Source organism: Apodemus sylvaticus, chromosome 6 (assembly GCF_947179515.1).
Source record: "Apodemus sylvaticus chromosome 6, mApoSyl1.1, whole genome shotgun sequence".
NCBI classification, from domain to species: domain Eukaryota; kingdom Metazoa; phylum Chordata; class Mammalia; order Rodentia; family Muridae; genus Apodemus; species Apodemus sylvaticus.
The window spans coordinates 118,592,805-118,616,061 of record NC_067477.1 but is presented as its reverse complement, the minus strand read 5'-3'; the positions used below and the strand labels follow the sequence as shown (position 1 = coordinate 118,616,061).

General features: G+C 46.7%; 1 protein-coding gene across 1 annotated transcript in view; it reads right to left on the bottom strand.

The window, feature by feature from the left end:
- The window catches only part of Alk (ALK receptor tyrosine kinase), a 718,836-nt gene that overhangs the window by 66,645 nt on the left and 628,934 nt on the right, over window positions 1-23,257 (bottom strand). The window contains exons 10-11 of the mRNA XM_052186316.1: window positions 11,375-11,469; window positions 11,081-11,209 (exon numbers count right to left, since the gene is read on the bottom strand). Of these exons, the coding sequence (XP_052042276.1) occupies window positions 11,081-11,209; window positions 11,375-11,469 (224 nt within the window). The remainder of the gene's footprint in view (window positions 1-11,080; window positions 11,210-11,374; window positions 11,470-23,257) is intronic.

Sequence of the window (23,257 nt, the reverse complement as noted above, 5' to 3'; positions counted from 1 at the left end):
ACTAACTCCCATCCCCTATTCTGAATAAACTCTATTCTATACCATGTCTGTGTGTGTGTGGTCCCTCAGGGGCAGAGGTGCCCAGGCAAGGGCCCGCCTGGACACCTTCCCCCACGCCGCCTAGCCACACTCACCTAACCCCTATACCCCCCACCTTTAAGCCTCATCATCCTGCTGAATCCATCATCCTAGTAACCCTGACTCCTTCATTAACTCCTTCACACAGGAGCTAAGAGCCAAGTCTTTCCTTGGCCACATGCTGTTGAGGTTTGTCCTGTTGCTAAATACTGGCCTCCAAGATCTGGATGCCTCTGGGAAGAGGGAATCCTCACACACACCAAGTGATGCTATGTAACCTTGCTCCTTAATTTAAAACTATTGGTTGAACGAAGATGCCTACAGCCTATAGCTGAGCAGAAGAGAGGTAGGTGGGACTTTGGCTTCCAGGGCTTGGGATCTGAAGCAGAGATCATGAGGAGGAGAGAGGGGAGAGAACAGAGAGGAGAAGATGCCATAGGGGAAGGGATTGTGAGAACTGGCCCTGAGGGCTGGCCAATTAGAGTAAGAGCAGCCCATGGCAAGTAATATCTTGGGTTTGTTGTGATCATAAAAAGAGAAAGAGGCTAAGAGAATATGTTTTACGGTGGTGTGGGGGAAGGGGGTGCCTCAGTGGACCTATGCTGAGGCCTCCCTTCCCCCTGAGGGATTGGACACAGTTATAGCATAGAATAGAGTTTATTCAGGCCGTGGAGAAGGGAGTTGAGGGGTAGTGGAGGCAGAGAAAGGCAGAGAGAGGGAGAGAGTAGAGAAGCAGAGGCCGGCCATGACACTACTCACCCAGTGGTTGATGGACCGGCTGAATGGAGTAGTTAGAGTGGCAAAGTCACAAGGCTGGTTGAGGAGAAGGAAAGCGTCCTTTCCTAGGTAACGGTACTGAATGATGTGGAGACTTTGCTATTGATCCGCAGGCAGGTTGGTAGATCACCCAGAACTCTGCCTTATTTTCCTTATGCGCTAACATTAATCCTGGACTAAGATCATTAAATCTGCCAGTCACTTACTAAAACAATAATTAGATGAACAGATTTGCTTTTGCCTTCTTGTGAACTCACAGTCAATATTCACTCTTAAAAACAAATCAGGATCTTCTAGTCCAGTCACCTGGGATTTATTTGGGAAAAACATTTTCATAGAGCAGGTTTAGAGATTTCTAAGATCTGGACAAGTTTTGGAAGAGCACAGGCTCTCTGTCAATTAATATTGATCAGAGAGCTCATATGAAGCAGTTATTCAGGGCCTCTCACAAGAATCTACCCCTCCTCCCACACAAGTAAATGCAATGCTTTTACTTGCAAATAGGCAATTGGTTGAATTGGGGAACTGATTTAGTAAATTCTAAAGAGACAATACTGTCCCCCCTCTCCACTTTAAAAAAATGGTGAGATTTTAATGGCAAGATACTAGAATTTTCTTGGAATTTTAGTAAAAAATAATAGAAAAAAATACAAAATATATATGTGCACAGATACACACATACACACACATATGTATACATACATATCTATGCATGCACACACACATACACTCATTCATATATACACATTCACACATAGACATACACACATACATACATAAATACATAAATATATATACACATGAACACACACATACATACATACACACGCACACACATATACACATGCACATGCATACACACACATATACACATGCACACACATATACACACAAATACACACACATACACACACAAAGTACATAGGTCATAGCAGTGAACTTGCCTAATAGTTTTGGTTGTATGTGTTGATAACAAAGTTATTAAAGTTTATAACACAAAATTTCATATGGAAATTCTGTTTTATATCTTTGATCGCTTCTTAGAAATAAGCTCATTTTCTTGCTATAACAGTCAGCTCTGATAAAGAACCTTGGTCTCTAGGCCTCTTTGCCAGTTCACTATCTTAGTCTTAGTGTTAAGTGGCTCTCAGTAGGTGCTTTGTGAATAGTTAAATGCCTAGGAAATGCTATTAGACACTTTGGGGCCTGAGCCTGGGAGCTCTATCAGCAGGCTCTCAGGACTTCCTGGTGTGGTTGCTCTGACACATGACAGCCAGGAACTTGAGCTGGTCTCTGCCTGAGGTTCACACGGTGTAACCTCTGTCTTTGAGTGTGAGACCCTGCACCCTTTTACCCGTGGAGTATGCAAAGGTGATGGGAGGCTGCTTTCAAGATGACAAACCTGTTCTGCTAGCAGATGATTGTCTTCCCTGCCTGTCTTTCCCTGCCCATACCCTATCTATAGGGAAGCAGGCTGCCAAGGCGAGCAGGCATTGATGGTGACCTCTAGACAGTTAGGAACTGGGGTTCTCAACCCTGATCTCCAGGAATCTGATGGGCATGGATGTGACTCCTTCCCCTGTTAAGCTTTCGGATGAGATCTCAGCACTGGTGGTAGCTGATGAGGTGGGGAGGTGGGCCTGCCTTCCTACTCAACAGGCCTTGGCAAACAAATGTGTGTTGTTTAAGGTTGATAAATGCATGGCTGTTTGCTTTAGAGTACTGGATTATCCCCACAAAGCCCCTGCCCTCAGCAAAGGTTTTGTTTCTGAGAGGCCCTGACTGAGCAGAGTGCTCTGTGTCTCAACAACACTTAAGGCAGTCTCATCTGGCCCTTCTTTTTCTCTTGACAGGGGTGGGGCAAGCAGGGAAGACATCGTGGTGTTTCTCTTTGAGCCTCAGTCTACCTCCTGGTCTCAGATAAGTTGCAAACTATAATACCTTTCTATAAAGGTCACTGATGCTTTAGTGGGACAAAGGCTATCAGCGATGCAGGGCCCGGGCTCCAGGCTGAGGCGGTGAGCCTGTGAGGAAAATGCTGATTAAAGTGGACTTGTAAACAAGAGCTTGCTGCGAGCACTGATGTAGGGCCTTTGTGTTCTGCCAGTCGTGAGCTAAATGATCTTAATCAAGGCATGCTGAGCCCAAAGCTCTTGGATCATTTATTGTCTCCTACTTATGTAACCTGTCACTGAAACAAACGGCGAAAACAACGTGTTTTCTCAAGGCCAGCTGGGAGAGAGGACCGTGGTGGCTCTTGCTTGCTGCTTGGGGCAGCAGTGGGAACCCAGACATACTTTAGGTGTTCTGCTAGGAGCTCACAATTCTGCCACCACAGAGCATCAGATGGGGGTCTCACTGGGGTCTCTCAGGGTGGTGTATTGGGGGTCCAAACCTGCAGCATAGCAGCCATGCTCGCTCGCTCCCTCTAACCCAAGGCCTCCTATAGCCCGAGCTGGCCTCCAACTCACTCTATAGTGAAGGATGACCTTGAATCATCTCTTCATCGTCTGCCTCCCAAGTGCTGAGAGGCAAATCCTACCCTACCTGAGTTGAGGACCTGCTTTCTAGGAAAGCATGTTAGGCTTTCTTAACATAAAAAGCTGTCAATCGGTTCAGGATAATTTGCAATGCACCACCTGGGGCAGGATGATATCAGGGCTGGGCAGTGATGGTGCAGTACTTGTCCTAACGCTCAGTGGAAACAGTGGCTTGCAATGAGGCCTGTGTGGACCAGTTCTGGGTGTTTTTCAAGAACAGTGCTTAGCTGGGTTCCAGCCATGGGCCTTGGCACAGTGTAGGTACCCAATGCAGCTTTGTTTTACTAAAAACACAGACTCTTCTGGAATTGGGGTTCAAGGAAAGCAGTGTTGTTTGGTACAATGAATTCTGAACTAAATCCCCTGAATGGGTAAACAAACAAACAAACAAACAACAACCCCAGGTCATGAAACCAGCCTTCTGCCATGATGCTGGTCATGGTTGGGTAGTGTTTGATATTGCTCTGAGATATTGCACAGAGCACGGGGGCGGTGTGGGAAAGGCTTTGGGCTAAGCCTTGACATTGAACCCTGACTTTACAGAGAGATGGTAGGGTGAGTTATTTATATCCTGACCCTCACTTTTCTCAATCCGACAATAGACCTGAGTCTTCTGTGCTTAAAAACTGCATTATTTGGGGTCTGGGCAAACGGTTCAGTTGGTAAAGTACTTGCCTAGCAATTATAAGGATGTGAGTTCAGCTTTTTAGAACCTATGCTCACAAAAGCCAGATGACTTATGAGCATATGCCCATTGTGCCAGTGATGCTGAGACAGGAGGCAGAGGCTGCTGGACGCCTTTAAGTTCATGGGCCAGCTAGCTTGGTGAAGTTTCAGGCCAATGAGAGAGAGACCTTCTCTCAAAGAACAGTGAAAGGTACATGAGGACTGACACCTGAGGTTGTCCTCTGATCTCCATACACACTCTTTGTGCACCCATGAAACCATATCCACATAAGTCAAATGCATGTATCCACACGCACACACACACACACACACACACACACACACACACACACTGTGCTAAATTTCTTTCTTAAATAATATCCATCCTTAGAGGTCTTCAAGCATAAAATGAGAGTGTCACTGCATGACCTCAGTATTTGCAGGTCTATGAACAATGAAAGCATGTAGGATATAAATGGTGGTCTACAGTGGTGGGCACTGGCTGGATAGGTATGAGTAGCAGAGTTTGGATCTCCAGGATACACTGAGAAACTCTCTCTTTGGTAAGCAGGCTGCTTTCAACCCAATCTTTACTTTCATGCAATTACTGCCAGCAGGTCCCCTTCCCTGGCCACCAAGCTGACCCTGGTCATATGAGATGGCCACCACTTGGGGGTGTTGACTGGCCCCCCCAGCATTCCAAGCCACTTCCACTAAAAGAAACTTGTTGGTTTCAGTGATGAGAATCATGAGTCACACATTAGTTCCACACCACCTCTCTTCCTGGTGCACGGCCACCCTAGCTCCCAGGGAAGGGAGACACACCTAAATGAAGAATGACATGTTAATTCAGACGGTGCAAAACTTGTTCATGGACTGGGAATGCCTAAGCCGCATTAAAGTGGGTGCTTCATGCATAACCACCTCCATGATAATTCTGAATAGGTGATAATCTAAACCAGAAAAACACAGGGCATAAAGCACAAGGTTCAACAGCAGGGATGTAGACAGGGGCATGTCTGGTCTTTGAATGAATCTCAAGGACTGCATCTATAATAGCAAGTCTACCACTCCTTGAAGAGCTAATCCCCCAACTGAGCGGGTCTTAGCAGAAGTGTACTGGTGGTGGCTGGGGTGCATAAGAGTATGCCAAGAGCTTCAATGATCAGCCTTTGTGTGGGTGTGGGTGTACTAGTATGATATGCTGGTGAAGAGCATGTGTAGTCTGTTTAGGCAAAAAAACTAACACAACAGACGGGATGGGGGAGGGGTGGTTTCTTAATAGCAAGATCCTTCTAGAAGACCTTTCCAAAACACCAACAATAGGACCTTTCTTTTTCTCTTCTTTTTGGTTTTTTGAGACAGGGTTTCTCTGAATAGCCCTGGCTGTCCTGGAACTCACTCTGTAGACCAGACTGGCCTCGAATTCAGAAATCTGCCTGCCTCTTCCTCCCAAATGCTGGGATTAAAGGCATGGGCCACCACTGCCCAGCTTCAACAGGACCTTTCTAAGGTTGGCTCTATCCCAGCTTTGTTCTTGTAGGTGTTGAAAGGCTTAGAAAATGTTACTTTTTATGTGAGTGTTAAGAAATAGATCTTTAAGCCATTTGCAAATGTGTAACTTAGGGCTAGTCACTTAATCTCTGTAAACCTGAGTCTGTAAGGGGCTAATAGCATAGCAGCCATACGTGAGACAGCCAGCCACACAGCTCAGCACAGCTCATGGCTCCCAGCGTCATCCAAAGAACTGTGCTGTATGATGCCAGGCTTTTGTTGATGAGAGATGGTACCTTGAAAGATGCCCCATGACTCTGATTCCACCTCACCACCGTTTCCAAGGTGGTGATCTTCCACTGCAGCCTGGGTATTTTCTAACCTTTGTCACTACTGAGACATTCCTGAAGGGCTTGAGAAATACAGATTTTTTTAACCTCCTTTTTCAGATATCCCATAGCGGATGCACATTTTGGCAGCCTCTTTCAGACAGGGGACCCTGAAAAGGCACAGTGAGGATGTTTCTAGAGTGGGTAAGATCCTTAGAGTGTTCATGATTACGCTTTCGTGGGGAAGCTGCTACTGACAGAGACTACCCAAGTTCTAATATGGTGTCCTCCACGGTGAGTGGGCCTTCTTGGTCTCCTGCCCTTGTCTTACGATGTTCTCATAACTTGGAACTTCCTGCCTTCCAAACTAATACCCAGTGAAGAGCTACAGCTAAAGATGGGATCTTGGCTTCCTTCCCATCCCTAGCCTACCACGGGGTTGTCTACACCACCAAGGTAAGAGGTAACAGAATGCTTTAGACTCCATTCAGTACTATTTATTCAGTAATGAGGCTAAGCAGAAGGAAAAAGATGCCTCACTAGTGGGGTGTGTCACTATAGTGTGCCCTATAGTGAACTTGGCTCAGCATACGGAGCCTGAGTGCAGAAGCCTCTGTGGCACAAAAAGACTTCCCATCAAATGAAAAGGTTATGAAAGGGGCTGGGCCTTGGGAACTTCCTTCCAACAATGCTGTCATCCTTAGAAGGGCATGCTTGGAGCATAATGGCTCTAGCTACAAATTCTATTAACTCTGTTAGTTGTTCTGAGTGAATGGATAATGCATTTAGCAGAAATAGACCCAATCAATTTATATGAAACACATAGAACTTTCTCATTGGAATTGGCATCTGTTCTTGAATCATAGGAGCATGGAAATGGACAGTCTGTCACCATGACTTCTGGGCACATTAGCTCAGCCATGGCTTAATTGGAGAGAAGGGCCAAGAAAAGCAATGGCTCCTGGAATCACAGAGCTGGGGATGGGAAGGGACTGGAGTGCTTTCAATTTGATTCTGTGTGTGTGTGTGTGTGTGTGTATATACATACATGTGTATGTGCAGATGTGTGTGTACATATGCATGTGCACATATATGGTTACTGATGCATGTGTACATGTGTGTATGCATGTGCATATGTGTGTATGCATGTGTATATGCATGTACAAACATGTGCATTTGTATATGCATGTGCACACATGTGCATGTATGTATATGCATGTGTACATGTGTGTGCTTGAGTGTGGAAGCCAAAAGTCAACCTTCTGTCTTGTTTCTTGTAATGGTTACTAATTTGCCTGGAGCTCACTGATTTGATGTGGCTGGCTGGTCAGATCACCCCCCCAGTATCTGCCTAGTGCTAGGGTTACCAGTATGCCTAGCTTTTTAAAATGTGGTTCTGGAGATTGAGTTCATGTTGTCATGATTTTGTGATAAGCACTTTACTGAGCCATCTCCCCAGTCCTTCAAACCTTGACTTCCTCAAAACAGTAGGATACCTGTTGCTATCTGTTCATAAGAGCCTCTCCCACAAGAGCCATTCCTGTGTGTTTACTGGCATGCAGAGGCAATGCAAAGGCCCTGTGAGGCTCAACAACCCTAGGACCATGGCTAATGTGAATTGACCAGGACAGAACATGGAGGTTCTGACTCCTAGTCTAGAGTTCTTTTTAGGATATATAAATATATATTATATGTAGGACATAATTGCATATATATATATATATCACTATTATGTGTACCTGTACATGTATGCATGTGTGTGTGTGTGTGTGTGTGTGTGTGTGCATGAATGTGTATACCCATGCTTGTGTGCAGGGCAGGTCAGAGGTTAACTTTCTAGAGTTGATTCTCTTCTTCCAACTCAGGTTCCAGGGATCAATCTGAGGTCATCAGGTTTGCACAGGAAGTACTTTCCCTAACTGAATCATCTCACAGGCTACATCATTTTCTTTTCCTCCCTCTTTGCTCAAGATGCATACTTGGAATTGACAAGTAAATCCATTGTAATTTCCCCCGCCAAGACTCCAAAATTGTGGCAATGGGTTTTATTTGGTCTAGTCTGTGCCACATCTGAGCTCATATAGTAGAGAGGAGACAGGTGGGTCCTGGAGCTTTCAAACCCTCAACTAGACTTCTTAGGGAGGGAGCATGGCAAAGCCCCATTGCACCTGCTCAGCCACAGCAACATCTGTTACCAGGGACAGAGACAGACACCGAGGTGGACACAGAGATAGGGAGGTGGAGAGAACTAGGGATGGAGGGAGGGGGTGGGAAGAGAAGAGGCTGACTGTAGCCCTAATTGCATTAGCCCAACCATTTGGTTAGCGTAATTGCATGTGCAAAGCTGACAAACGTAATTTCCCAGGACTTAATACTCACCCCATTTTCCCCTCCAGCTTCTTCATCCGATTAGCTAAAGTGACTCAGAGGCTTCTGAGAAGCACAACCTGGTCAGGCGTTTCCCTGCTCCTAGGCTGGAGGCTCCCTGGCTGTTCAGTCTCCTCATGTAAGCCTGGCTGGCTGGCTGGCGGGGACACACGGAGCTTGGGGAACATTGGCAGTAATAGTTTTCTCAGGGCCTGGTTTCACAGGGCCTTGGTGTGTTCGGTTGCTTCTTTGCTGACTGCCTGGAGGGGAGCTGAAATGCCACTCCTACCCCTGTTCCAACTCAGTGCAAACTGACAGCGCTGAACTTTGGAGAGAAAATCTTATTATCTTGTCGCCTTCAGTCTTTGTCAGAGGGTCAGGGGCTGACTATTTACTGCTCAGGCAGGGACTCTTCGCTGTGTCTGTCTCCCGACCTCCTCCTCACACAGCACTTCTCCCTGATTGGAGATCTTTTTACCAACAGTGACTGGCCGAGCTGGTTCAAGGACTACAGACTTAGGGTACACGTCCTGGACCCATGGCTAGCAGCCATGTCCTCACGGTCTGGTCCTTTATTCCACCTTTCTTCTCTTTTAATAGGAGTAAAAGTAACTACCCCTGGATGGGGTCAAGTTAACTAGTGCAAAAGCCTAGCTCATCGGCAGGCACTGTCTTATTTCCACTTTTTGTCCTTTCCTCTCTCCCTTCCCTTACACCACACTTCTTTTCTTACATTCCCCCTTTCCTCTCTGTTCTCTCTTTCACTTCCCTCTGTCTAGGGACTCAGGGGACATGCCTGCGAATAGCGGCCTCCTTAGCAGAAATCTTGCCTTCCATAGAGATACCCTTGTACCCCCAATATACACTTGGGGGCTCTACACTGAGATGGGACAAGGGGACCCAAATCATGGTGAATAAATACCTCCTGCAGTAGAGAGCATGAGGGGAGGGTTGTGGAAGCTGAGGTCCTGCCGTTCTCCCTAAGTGGCTCCTGATGTGGCACTGGGTTCTTGGGAAAACAATGGCTCCTTATTCAATGCCATAGAGCAGTCCCAAGGAGCCTCAAAGTCACTCTTAAACATCTTTGGTTCAATATCCTCTTCTGCCCCTCTTGACCTAGAGCCAGTTGCCTACTTCGTTCTGAGGTGATGTGACCCAGTAGAACAGCCTGGTGTTTTAGCTGGAATCTGCTTCGAGTTCTGTTTGGAGATGGTGGGGAGTCATAGTCCTTTCCCAGTTCCCATGATTTCATTTGTCAGGAGTGGCCAATGGGCCCTTATTGATTATTCTTTTAGGGACAGTGGGAGTTATGTGGCAATGAACCTAGACTCAGGCAGGGTGGACCACTGCTCCCTAAGTGTTGGTTGGTTGTAGCATTGTGGCTGTTGACATTAGAGGATCAGAGCCCAGGCTTCATTCAGATGCTCACAAATCAATCAGTAGATGTTTCTGGAGTCCCTGCTGGTGGTGAGGCCAGGGGTGGGGATCTTCCATGTCTACTTAGCACAGAATAAATGGGAAGTGTGGCCTGTTTCCTAAATGTATGGATTCGTAAGTTTTGCAAGTTTATCACAAGGCAGTAAACACAGGTGAATCCCCTTGGGGTGAGTGGCAGGAGGGACTGAATGGCTAAGAGAAAGGTCTTCACTCAGGCAATGGGGCTGGCTACATATTTCCATGAATTATGCTGCTGTTAGGATACAGTGTTCTCCAGGCTAGGTTCCCAGGTAGGCTCTGGGAGGGTTGGAAGGTTTGAACAGGGAGTGCTTTAAAGGTGAAGGGAGAGAGGGAAGGAGACGCACACCCCTTTCTTAGGCTTGATAGCTGGCCAGATTAGGCAGGAATCAGGAATGGCAGACAGGCAATTTCAAGCAGCTTTTGTCTTTTTTTCCTCTAAAACTAAGCAAAACTAAAGTTTAACTAATGAGCCGAGAGCTCACAAATTTGGTGTCAAAGCCTCTACAAGCCTCTAATTATTTTGTACTTTACATGGGACCAGGATTCCACCTTGTAAGTAGAAATTACAGGCATATCACCTATATGCTGTTATTCTAATCAAGATGTCCAGATGTCCACAACAGGATGTGGCAGACTATGTGTTGTACCTGCTTCTCATGTGCGAAGTGACAGTTACCCATGTACCAGAGTCCTCAGGGAATCTGGGAACCTCAGGTGCTCTTGAGTGGGGCCTAGGAACTAAGACCCCTGGTGTGCATGTGTGTGTGTGTGTGTGTGTGTGTGTGTGTGTGCATGTAGAGGCCAGAAATTGATGTCAGATGTCTTCCTTATTTGTTGATATAAGGCTTCTTACTTAATCTAGAGTTCACCCACTCAGTAAGACCTGCTGCCCACCGAGCTACAGGGATTCCCCCTGTCTCTAACTTCTCAGTGCTAGGATTATAGGTATGTGCTACTGTGATTGGGTCTTTATATGGGTACTGTGGAGCTGAACTGGGGACTTGAGTTTACATGCCAAGCACTTTACAGAATGAGCCATCTCCATTGTCCCTAAAAGGTGAAGCTCAGGATAGCACCAAACTCATCATCTTCCTGCCTCCACCTCTATTATATCTGCCTATTCGAATGCATCATAATAAGTGGCCATAGCTTGAACCCCACATTATGTAATTCCCATAGCTTAAGTGATGAGAGACCCACACAGCTTCTTTTAGAGGTCCTATAATAAAGACAGTGATGCCTTTTCTGGAATCCAACCATTTTCTTTTAACCACAGTGCTCATCCTGACCACAGCACAGGACATTCTTATGCCTTCCATAGCAAGAAATGATGCTCTTTAAATGTGTCAGCTGTGACAGCATAACCCTTACCTGTAGGGTCGAAGATGGGAGTTGGTCCTGATATGTTTGCCCAGGATTTTGGCTCCTTGTTTGGATTTTTCTCAAACAGATTTCTGGATTTGGGTGCTGCATTCAGGGGCATTTTCTCCTCCCCACTGACTAGAATAGAGAAGAGTTAGGGATGAGTTAAGTGGAGTCAGTTTTAAGGACAGAGATGAGATTTCACTGAGAAAGGTAGGAGAGGCAAGATGGCTGACATTGGTGATCTAGAGGTGAGACCATGGGTCACTGGGTTAACGGAAAAAAGTGCTAGGGCCAACTTACTGGTGAGGTAGCAGTCGAGGCTGATGGAGATGTTGTCAAACGCCACGGTTGCCCTGGATCCTGGACCCCACCATGTAACTATCTGCAGCCAGAACCTGTATGAGGTTAAGAAGAATGCGCGTGAGGAACCACTGGGGTAAGTCAAGTCCCGGGATTCAAGGCACACGTGTGCTGACCTATTGTACAGAAATTTAGTTTGATCATCCTTACCTGATCCCAACGCATCAGTTAGAGGGCAGGGATCAACCTTTTGCGATTCCCGCTGCTCCATCACAGAGCATATCCCTTTAGAAGGGCTGTCCCATCAAAGCTAGGGCAGATATGAGGCTGTCAAAGCTAGTATGGATATCTGAGCTTGGGAGACATTTGCTCTCTGGGTCTGCATGGTGGATAGAAGCGAAGTGGGCTTGGTGTTCTGCTCATGTTCACCTATGTGTGGGCTGAAGCCACTATTAAATCATTAAAGCGATTTTGTATGATACTAACGGCTGGAGAGAACCCCTCAGTGTCTCTGTTGCTTCCAGCAACTGGGCTTCTTCTGTGGTTCTGTTCCATTAGCTGGCAACTCAAGGGAAAATTTTTGCACAACAGAGGTACCAAGCATCCTGAGTCTTGTCCATATCAGTTGCTATTTTCCAGTTGGTTGTTAAATATTAGATGATCAACTGTTTCCCCCAGGAGAGCTTGCAATCAAACCACAGTGGGTCATAAAGTACGGCTGGTAACTCACTGAGATCATGTTTCTCTCCAGCCTTGCCAATGGCTTAGAGGGCCAGATCCTCTGACTACGGTCGGAGAAAGCTTTAGACTGAGATAAACAGAAAGATGCCTTAGACTCATTTGTTTCCTGGTTTGTTTTCTTGGGAAATCTCCTTCCTGGAAGGCTGTCATCAGTCAACCACCCCCTTCTCCAATAAAGTGACTGTTACCGAGAGCCCTAAAGACTCTTTCCTCAGATTTCAGAAAGTCGATCCAGAATGACCTGAAGAATAGTGTGCAGCCTCTGGTCTGGATGTTGAAATAATAAGAGGGGAAGTCATGGCTGTCAATCATTGAACGGATGCATCTCATGCGGTTATATAGCCACACATCAGGATGCTAATCTATAATAAAAAAGAATGGACCAGGAGACATGCTGTAAAATAGATGCCTCTCAAAAGCATTATGCAAAGTTAAAGAAGGCAGATAGTAAGTTAAAGACCTCATATTGAGTGATTCGCTGTATAGGAATCATCTCGAATAGGCAAATCTGTAGAGACAGAGAGCAGATTAGTGCTTGCCTGGGGCTAGCAGTGGAACAATATTGACTGCTAACTAGCACGAAGCCTCATTTTGGGGTGATGGAAATGTTCTAAAACTGGGTTGCAGTATTCTTTGTAGAATTCTAGAAACTTGCTGAAAGTCATTGACTTGCGCACTTAAAAATGGGTAAATGTTATGGCATGTAAATTATAGCTTGCTAAAGCTGTTGGGAAATAAGGAGGGAAAGAGAAAGCTAGAGAAAGAGGGAGGGAGGGATGAGACACAGACATACAGGAGAGAAAGATCTATCTATCTATCTATCTATCTATCTATCTATCTATCTATCAATCATCTATCTATCTATCTATCATCTATCTATCATCTATCTATCCTTCTATCTATCTATCTATCTATCTATCTATCTATCTATCTATCTATCATCTATCTATCATCTATCTATCCTTCTATCTATCTATCTATCTATCTATCTATCTACACACACACACACACACACACACACACACACACACACACGGGGGGGGGGGGAACATGTAGGCTGATGATGACGACAACATGGGCCAGGGCCAGAAGGCAGCGGTAGAAGAGGCTCACAGGAAGAAGTGTGAGGGGGAAAGGCCTTTCGGTTCTCTGGACCTCAGTTCAGCAAAGGAGTGAAGCTTCCCTGTATGTTCAACCCAGGCCACATGCAGCCACGGCTCAACACAAAATCATAAGCTTATTTTCAACTTTATTAGACTCTTTTAAGGCAGTTATTTTTTGTAACTTGGTCACGTTTTTCTTTAGTGTGAGCTTTGCAGATGACTGTGTCCCGTTCTGATGAGACACGGCTGGAACTTGTCTGCACCGTGAGTCACAACCAGGTGGAAGCCCCCATCATGACTGAGCATGCAAGCCTGGTCAACACTTAGAATAGATGGTGGCTTTCTGGTTGGAGGACAGTGGAGGACACTGGAGAAGAGCCTTGAAATCAGCAGTGAATTCTTATCTGAACAATGTGTATGTGACCAATTTTTCTCAATTGCTTTACTCCCCTGCACCTGCCTGTGCCTTCATCTGTCTTGTGAAATCTGGCCATATATAACCCTTTCAGTGTAAAGGCCACAATTAGAAGGCCCAGATGCTTTTATTCTAAAGGAGAAATGACTGAGGCCATTCTCAACTACACGGTGAGTTTGAGGCCAGCCTAGGCTACATGAGACCCTGTCTTAAAAGAACAAAATAAAACAAAAAATCCCAAGCCAAACAACAACAGCAAAACAACAAATAACAATAAGACATAATAATAAATATTACTATAAAGCTACTCAAAGTGTGACTAGAAAGAATCGTGTTCTTTGGTGGGGAATGTGGGATATCCTGTACTGGAGTGAGCATTGATCCCACAGCAATTCTCGTTCTCTTCTCCGGGTCATCCTCTCCTTGCCCAGCACCCACGGGCGGAGGAGCCAGGCCACGTGTTCATTTCGGTGCTAAGCTGCATCATCAGCACACCTTCCTGGAGGACGTCAGGTGCAAGGGAATGCATGACCGTGTGCTTACAGAGCAGGGGAGGGACGAACTCCCCACCGTTCCCTCCAGAGGCCCCGGTGGAAACCTCCAGTCACTTCACTTGTTCTGGCTTTCCTGCTTTATTCTTCGTGACTGGGAAGTTGGAGCTGCAGAGTTCCCTAACAGGCACCACCAGGCCTCTTAGCATGGATGGGATGCTGTAAGCTGGGGCTGCAATGCCTGCTAAGTACAAGAGTCTACGGCATTCTGTGAGTGGACGGCCCTGGAAACTGACGCTTTAAAGCATTTAGCTGACACTGGGAGCTGCCCATGTTTTTTATCAGCAGCACTGGGGACAGGCAGGGAGGCCTCAGTTAGATGGCACCATGAACACACATGAGGCTGCCTCAGTGTACTCTGGGGCCAGAGACTCAGGTAAGGGAATAGGTGGGACAAATATGAGGGTCAGACAGAGGTGGCAGGTATCGGCAGGATAGAGGTGGAGTGGAGGCATTGCGGGAACAGATTGTGGAGCGGCAGGGGATGAGACATGGTACACCAGGGCAGATTCCAAGACCTCATCTTTGATGAGGGAACTGGCCAAGAGATGCGGTGAAGACCAGGCAAGCTGTGATTTAGGCTTCTCTGCTTTGGGTGCTGCCTGGTTGTGTGTCTCCAGCAAAACTAAAGAGCAGAGGCTTTGGAAGCTCTTCCCTGCTAGGGGCAGGCAAGATGTCTTCCTGGCTCTGAGTCCTTCTGGTGCAATTACTCCTTTAGAGTCACTTTTCCAAAGATACAGACACCAGGTCATTCCTCAGAGTCATTCCTTGGGGCTTAGGTCCTGCAGGTCTTGAGTACAGGTAGAATGTTCTAGGACTGATGGAAAGCGAGATCATGGCATATTATTGCTAAAACGATAACAGACTGATCATTATGAAGGTTATCTCTGTGGCCTGACCCCAACACTTTCACTCTGGGTGGGGAGGGAAGCGGTGTCTCCATGGCTAGAAGAGCCTTCCCCAATCCTGAGTGGGACATCTGTAGAGTAAGCACTTGAAGGCTCCTCCTGCTGTCTGGAAGCCTTGCAGATAGGCCTCCCCTCTCTTTGGCTGTGTGGTAACTGTCAGATCAGCTTGGTTCTTTCTGTTTCTCTGAAGTAGATTTTCGATTTGCTGGAGTTGATGCTGGTCTTATTTTCTTGTCTAAAGCACACTTGGCTAGAGGTCTTGGCTCAAGCCTGCTTTTGCATAAGAATACATCCACCTTTCCACCTTGTGCAAGCTTTATAGACAGCCTGTTGAAAATTAGCCCAAGAGGATTCTGGGAGGTGATCAGTTGGGCCATGGGCCAGGCCGGGTTTCCAGGAGGCAGCTCTGGAAATGGGTGCTTCCTGTACTCACCGAGCAGATCTCTGCAGAGGACATGTGGATGCTGCTCACGCGCTGCTCAGAAGACGCACCGGCTCATTCAGGCAACAGACTGTTAATGGGCAGTGAATATGAGGCCTTCTTTGCAATCCTCCCAGCCTCGGGGATTGACAAACCTAATTAAGTTCACTTAATGATTCTAAGTAGCTGACAAAAAGGTGTGCGTCTGAATATGGACTGAGGGAATAACAAGGCTTTGGTGAGAGAGGGAAAGAATGCCGGGTGGTGAAAGAGGCATTTGATGGATGGGCACCATGGACCGGATTCCTTCCCTCAAAAAAGAGGGGGAGGGAGCCCATTTTCACAGCTGGGGCTTGTCTGGGGCCTGGCTGCTTAGGACAGAACTGGCAGATGCCACTGAGAGAAAACCTCTCTCTCTCTCTCTCTCTCATTTCTTTTCTTTTTTGTGCAGTTGATTTGTTCAGTAAAAGTCTTCTGAAATGGACCGTCGCAAGGCTGGGGTCGCGGCTTGCATTCCTATTAGAATAATGTCTTCAATGAAAAAGCCCTGCCACATCCAGGCCATTATCTGCATAATTGACTTCAGTTACTGGCTGCAGAGGAGGGGCTGGGCTAGGGGGGCAGCTTTGGGTTCCCAGGATGCACCCTGGTTGCATCTGACTAGGCAGTGGCTGGACATGTATGTATTCATATGCTGCGACTCTTGGTGAATGTGAATATGCCTCGCTGAAGGTCAGGCTAAATTGGGAATGTTTCTGCATCCACAAGCCCAACTCCCTGAGGTAATTTACCACCTCAAGACTTGGTTTCTCCTCTGGGCATAACACCAAGAGAAAAGTCAATATAGAGCTTCTAGGGCTGCCAAGGGTCAGAGAGCTCTCTCTTGCACAACCAGGCTAGTTGTGGTGAGGGAGCCTTCTGGAAAGAAGAAAACAAATATTCAGATAAACTGCATGGAGAATTATAGAAACCCTTCCATGACCACAGGTCGAGGCTTCCAATCACTGCTTTTCCCCTTCATTAACTTTTATTTTCTTCTGTGTGGTGTTGTGCATTTCTGCATGTGCATGTGGAGGCCAGAGGAAGACAGACATCTGGCGCCCTGCTCTTCCACTCTTCCTTGAGAAAGGGTCTCTTGCTGAGCCTGGAGTTAGGCTGGAGGCCACCAAGCTCCAGCGGTTCTCTGGACTCATCTGTCCTCCCTGGTACCGGGTTTCAGGTGCACACTAGCAAGTTCAGTGCTTTGCATGGATCCTAGAGACTCAAACTCGGGTCTTCATGGGAGCGCAGCAAATGTTCTCAAATGTTCTTACCCACTGAGCCATCTCCCCACCCCTGAGAGTTGTGTGCTCATTGTGTGTGTGTGTGTATGTGTGAAATGGCACTGAAGGGTTCTTGGGAAGGAGAAACGAGAGATGTCATACAGGCAGAAGACAATCTTCAGTAAGTTCCTTCTATGCTATCTCATCTCCTCAGTCTGTGACCTATCTGTCACTTGCTGGCATGGGAAGCAGGCGTAAAGGAGAGAGTGAAGGAAAGAGGACCATGCTTTCTGGAGCTCTGGCCCAGCAGAGGAGGCAGCGGGAGATAAAAATACTTGATCCACAGACTTGGATGGGCTAAGTACTGGGTGGGAAGAGAGTATCAAAGGGAGTTAAGGGGAGAGAGATGGGGTAGAGAGGAAGAGGGGGAAGGGGAGGAGGAGGAAGAGGAGGAGGAGGGGAGAAAGAAAATGAGAATACCCTTAGCCACTTACACACCCCTGACCCTACTTGCACACTCACTCACACATAGAGGCATGCATGTAAGAATCCATTAAGGAGATGATGCTTGTCTGAGATCTCTCAGGAGCATTGCTTACCTTGGCCAGTTACCCACTAGGAAAAAGCAGGCCTCTCATTTCTCAGGCCATGCTTTCTGCCATCTGTTGCAAGACCACCCAACCCATTGAATCTCATGTAGTCTCATACACACTGTTCAACAAGCCCTTTGGAACAACTGAGGCTGTGGAAAACTATCTCCGTCAGAAGGTACCAAATCTATCCTTCTTAAAGACTGGGCTGCCCACTCCTGTATCTCAGGACCTGCGGAGAGTCCTCACGAGGACTTCTTTGCTTCTATCTCTGTTGCTGTGTGCCCTGGAAGACAGAGATGGTGCTGGATACGGCAGCTTTCCAACAATGAAAGGACCCAGGGACAGGATGGTTTAAGCTTCCTTCTTCCCTGAGAAGAACATCTCTATGGAGGTGAACTGGAAAGCACTGAATCTCAAAATATTGTTGTAGAGTAAGTCAGGGCTACAGACTTGGTGGGACCCTGGGCAAAGCACCAGGACCGAACAGGTGCCATCTAAGCATTTTTCCACTGCCTTTCTCTAGGATAGGAGCTTACATCATTGTTTCCGTTTCATATCCTACTTTAATGATAAATCTGTGCTTCCTTGGACAATGACAAATTATACATATCATCCTTTGCCTTGGAGCAAAAGTTGTCTGTGCCCATGGTATGAGTCAGCCAGGAACATAGAGAAATGGCCTACGGAGTTTGGATATTGTGTAATTCACATTATTCAGTGACTATGGGACTTCTGACCTCCACAGCTAAAGTCTGTTCAAGCCAGGGGGCATGCTGGTTGTGACTGGTGAGAGAAAACCCAAGGAAGACTTTCAAGAAATGGACATCTAGGAGAGTGACAGTGGAGCTATGAACAGAAGTGCATGGGGAATTACACTGTGATGTCATGAGGTGCCAATCAGGCAGTTGGCAACGAGGGTCTGGGACTCATGTGGAAATGAAGATGTGCCAATCATTTGCCTGGAAGTGAGGATAGAAGTTATGTCAACGAGGCTCCTCCTGGAGGACAAATATGTTTAGTTGGATTCTGCTTTGCTCCAAATATTAGAGGCTCATTTATCCCTTAGATTCCAGACTGTGCCTAGAGGGAGAAGGGTTGAGAACATAGGACTTCATTTCCACAGGCATTAAGGGTTATAAAACACACACACACATCTGTTGACTTGTAAACTGAACTGTGGATGTTACCCCAAAAAAATTTCTTGAGCAGATCTGAACATCCGCTATTATAAAGGGGGTTCACGTAGTGCCATTTTGAACAACTGCCTCTTAAATGAGGCACACAGGCCTGATCTGCCTCAGTGCTCTGTGCTCTTGATTGTGGAAACAGCAATCCAAAGCAACAGCTTGTCCCAAACGTCACAGTAAATCAGCATTAGCAATGGGATTTAAAGCCTCAGAATTACTAATCTACTCCTTGCTCCAATGATCTGAGATATTTTCTGAGAGAGGAAACAGGGCCAGATCCTTCCAGAGTTATGAGGGTTTGATTTGTGTATATCAATGCCTGGATGCGCACAGCATGCTGAGACATCAGCCATATCTTCTCCCTTCTCAGAGAACAACTCCAAAGCTGCCCCTGAACAACTTATGGAAGGCAGCAGAAGCTTAGGCCTCTGTTGTAATGTCTCTCCAACTTCCCTTTTCTGAGTTCCACCTTGTGGTTCTAATTATTTCACATTTGGTTTTCCTGTTACCTATACTCACAGCCCAAAGCACATTGCCTCCTCATACCATGCCCTCTTGTTCAAGATGGCTACCCACAATTCCCTGACACAACCCAGAAACAACAGAAAACATTCCTGTCTTTAGACCTTTGCTTACCCTGACACTGTCTCTAGAATGAATGGCCTTGAGTCTCATTCTCTAAGATCTGAACTTTTCTTGAGGGCTGACTTATTAGCTCACTTGCCCCATTTACACTGGCCTGACTGCTTGGATACTGGGAGATCTTGGGAGCCTGTGCAATGCTAGTGGGTTAGGCTGCCACTGAACCCATGTATTCTCAATGCCATTCAAATCCTGTAACTTAGCAAGAGGCTAGCCCTGTGCATGGACAGAACTTAATACACTATTGCCGACAATCTGACAGTCAGTAATACCTCTCCAGATACTTCTTGGTTCCCCATCTTGCCCACAGGAGACTTGGATCTGTCATTGTCTTTCAAACACAGTTACATATTAAAGTCATTTGGGGGAACTTCTTGAAGACAGCATTCCAAGTCTAAGATGTGGTCTTCTCAGAGTGTCTCTCGATGGGTGGGATACATGGATTTTCTTAGTGGCAGCTGGGGAGTTTTCTGGCTCATAGTAACATTCAGTTAGATTTGTGGGCTGAAGCTTTTTTGGCAGTCTTAAGCCTTTTCAAAGTATTCTTTTCCTGCTTATTTTTTTTTTTTTTTGTTTTTAGAAAAGAGAAAGTTTGGTAAAAATCTGAGATGATTTCTGCCAGAAAGTAATAATTTGCTGCATCATAAAATTTGGGGAATGAAACATTCACACCTCAGAATAGATCCTGGAATTGATTTCAGCTTGGAATTATGAAGATTGTGGAAATGCTGGCTGATCAGTGCCCAGAGCAGCTAATGAGGGAGTTGTACTTTCCAGTGACACTCTGATAGATGCCCACAGAAGAGAGCTGTATTTCTTGGTTGCTGCTTCCTCCTCCTCCTCCTTTTCCTCCTCCTCCTCCTCCTCCTCCTCCTCCTCCTCCTTTTCCTCCTCCTCTTCTTCCTCCTCCTCTTTCTCCTCCTCCTCTTTTTCCTCCTTCTCTTCCTCCTCTTCCTCTTTCTCCTCCTCTTCCTTCTCTTCCTCTTCCTCCTCCTCTTCTTCTTCCCCCTCTTTCTCCTCCTCCTCTTCCTCCTCCTCCTCTTCTTCCTCCTCTTCCTCTTCCTCCTCTTCTTCTTCCTCCTTTTTCTCCTCCTCCTCTTTCTCCTCCCCCTCTTCCTTTCTCCTTCTCTTCCTCTCCTCTTTCCATTCCTCTTCCTCTTCTTCCCCTACTCCTCTTCTTTCCATTCATCTTTCTCTTCCTCCTCCCCTCCCCCTCCTCCTCTTCCCCTCCCATTCCTCCTCTCGCCCATTTTTAATGCACTTCTCTTTTATGTGGGCACACAGCTATGTGGGAGTATGTGCCTGAGCCACAGAGTGGAAGAGGTATAGATAGGTTCCTGAACTCACCAGGCATACCCATGTTTGATTTTATATGAGAAAGAAATGGATTTCCCTTCTATAGAGCTCTGGGAACTGAAGGGTTACTGTTACTTCGGGTGCTGCTATCCCAATCAACAAGCAACAGTACTTCTAAGGTACTCAGGATTTATTCAGTATACTTGGCATAGGTGGGTTGGTGACTAACTGCTCATGGTGATGGATAAACCCTGCCCTTTGCTGGCTGCAGGAGACCATAGAGCTCTTCTTTAGCTGCAGCCTTTACCTAGCTACACACTCTGGCTGCATTCTAGGACCAGGGGCATCCTGGCGAGCCAGGCAGGGTGCATTGAGGGGGAATAGTCTAAGATGCTGGGGCAAAGCTATGATTGTTCTCATGTCGGTGTGCTGTACACAAGGCTCTGGGCTCATTATGGAACCTGGTCCCTCCTTTTGTCCTTGATGTCACCTGTCTGCTGACTACAGGTCTACACCCTTGTCTGGGTACTCCATGTAGCTGCCTGGTTCCACCCAGGCCACATTTGGCTTTGCTCCACCAGGCCAGCGTTTTATTCTCAGCCCCCCTTGAGTGACTCAGCCCTGCAGGTGTTGGCTGACCTCTCATGGCTGACAACTGCTCTATAGGGCTTTCAGGTGGCGCAAACAGAGACTTATAACATGGTTCTATAATAGAAGCGTCTTCAGTAAGATAACAGTGCTGCCTATGACCCTTGGGAACCTAGAAGTCACTTCTTGACTCTGATAGCAGACATTTGAAAGAAGCTGGATTCTGAGCTACAAAACTCCTTTGCTTCCTAGTTGCATCTTTGCACTGACTGTTTCATGGCTTCTCTTGGAAGAAGAGCTTGAAGGCCCACATTTTGATAATGAGGGTGAGAAGGCACAAGCACATGTACACAAGAGGCACAGAACAGAGGTAGAAGAAAAGGGACTCTTCCTTACAAGAGCCTCACCTTGAGGACAGCCTAGGAGGCCAGTGCTTCATCCCACATCCTGTGTGTGTGTCTGTGTGTGTGTGTGTGTGTGTGTGAAGGACCTGAGCCCTTTCGGTGGAAGACTTGTTAGACTTAGTGGCATAACTTATCCACTGTGGTCTCCAGGCTCGTGGTACTGTCTCGGGCTAAGGTTATCAACAGTCCACACGAAGCTCCAGCTATTGCAGTGCTGATCCCCTATTGGGAGAGCTGAGTCCTTCCTGTTTCCCCTCATGTTTCTTACATGCGTGGAATCACCTCAGGAAAAACATGTGAGATAGCTTCCCCTTTGGAGTCTGTGAGATTCTCTAGGCTGTCTCCACGTGTATCTTCTGACTAGAAGAGACCCCCTGACTTTTTCATCCTTAATGTGTGTACCTCTGGGTCATTATTTAATCTCACCGGACAACAGTGTTTTTTGATAAATACTCATTGTGGCATGGTTGGCAGAGAGGAGACTCTGCAGAGTACAGAGAAATGCATGTTGGGAAGAAAGGCCCACTCTGGGAAGAAAGATGCATGCTGGGAAGAACGGATGCAGTTTTATTAGACTCCATGATCCTCTGACTCCCTCCACTAGCACCCAGACTCTGTCATGCAGCAACCTGTTTTCCTGGCCAGGCCCTGTGAGATCATTTTTCTTGATAACTCAGCTGTTCTAGAATATCCGTGGGAGCCCACCAGTCAGCACTGGACAGGCAGCAGACACTGGCTGGATAATAAATACACAGTGCTTGGCTGAAGATGAAAGCTGGTGCCGTTTCATCCTGAGCGGCTTCACAGGATATTGTCTGGTTAAGAAAGAGACGGAGATGAGACCAGTGGGCTCTTGGACGTCAGTTTTCTCATCTGAAAAGTGGATCCTCGTGGTTCAGTGTGTGGACCTGAATCAGCACCTTGTGCTTGGAAGGCGTAGAGCCCCTGTGCAAAGCTGCACGGTGGGGTGGTTATGGGTAAACAGTGAGGGGATGCAGTCACCACAGTAGCCTGCCCAGCAGTGGGCAGCCAGTGCCGTTTTGTGTGGCTTTGCATGGAGACATAGCCTTCTCCTATTCTGCATGTCTATTTGCTGGGGTGGGACTAGCCTGGAGGCAAAACCAAAATTTGAGGAAGAGGGAGGGCAGGCAGGAGAGAAGGGACTCAGAGTTTGCCCCCTGCTGTGTTTCCCTGGTGAACAAGGAGGCCTCTGCCCAACCTGGTTTGCAGTTTTAGGGCTAGGTTTCCTCAGTGTCCTTCTGGCAATGAAGCTCATTCCCAGCTACCCAGAGGGAGTCGTGAAATGGACAGCTAAATGTCTTTTGTTCTTATGCCTTTGTTGGCGATGGTACATTCATATATTTATAATTAGATGTCCCTGTCAGAATCTATGGTTGGTTCTGGAGTGGAAGCATATGGTAGAGGGACAGCCAAAGATACGCTAGATTGATGACCTGCAAAGACACAGGGAGGGGAAAGCCAGTTTCTTTTGGTGATTGTGTCCTCGTTGGAGATGTGAGGGCAAGAACACAGGCAGAGTAGCCTGGATAGGAAGTGTCTTCATCAGGAGGTAGTGGGAGGGATTAAGAAGACAGACAAGGTACCCCATGACATAGAGAAAAGACATTCGTCTTGGTTTCTATTACACTGTTATGACAATCTGTAACATAGCTCATCTAAGGTTTGCATGTGTGGGTGTGCGCACATGTGTGTGTATATGAGCGGAAATGAGATTGTGATCTTGATGTCTTCCTCAGCCATTTTCCACATTA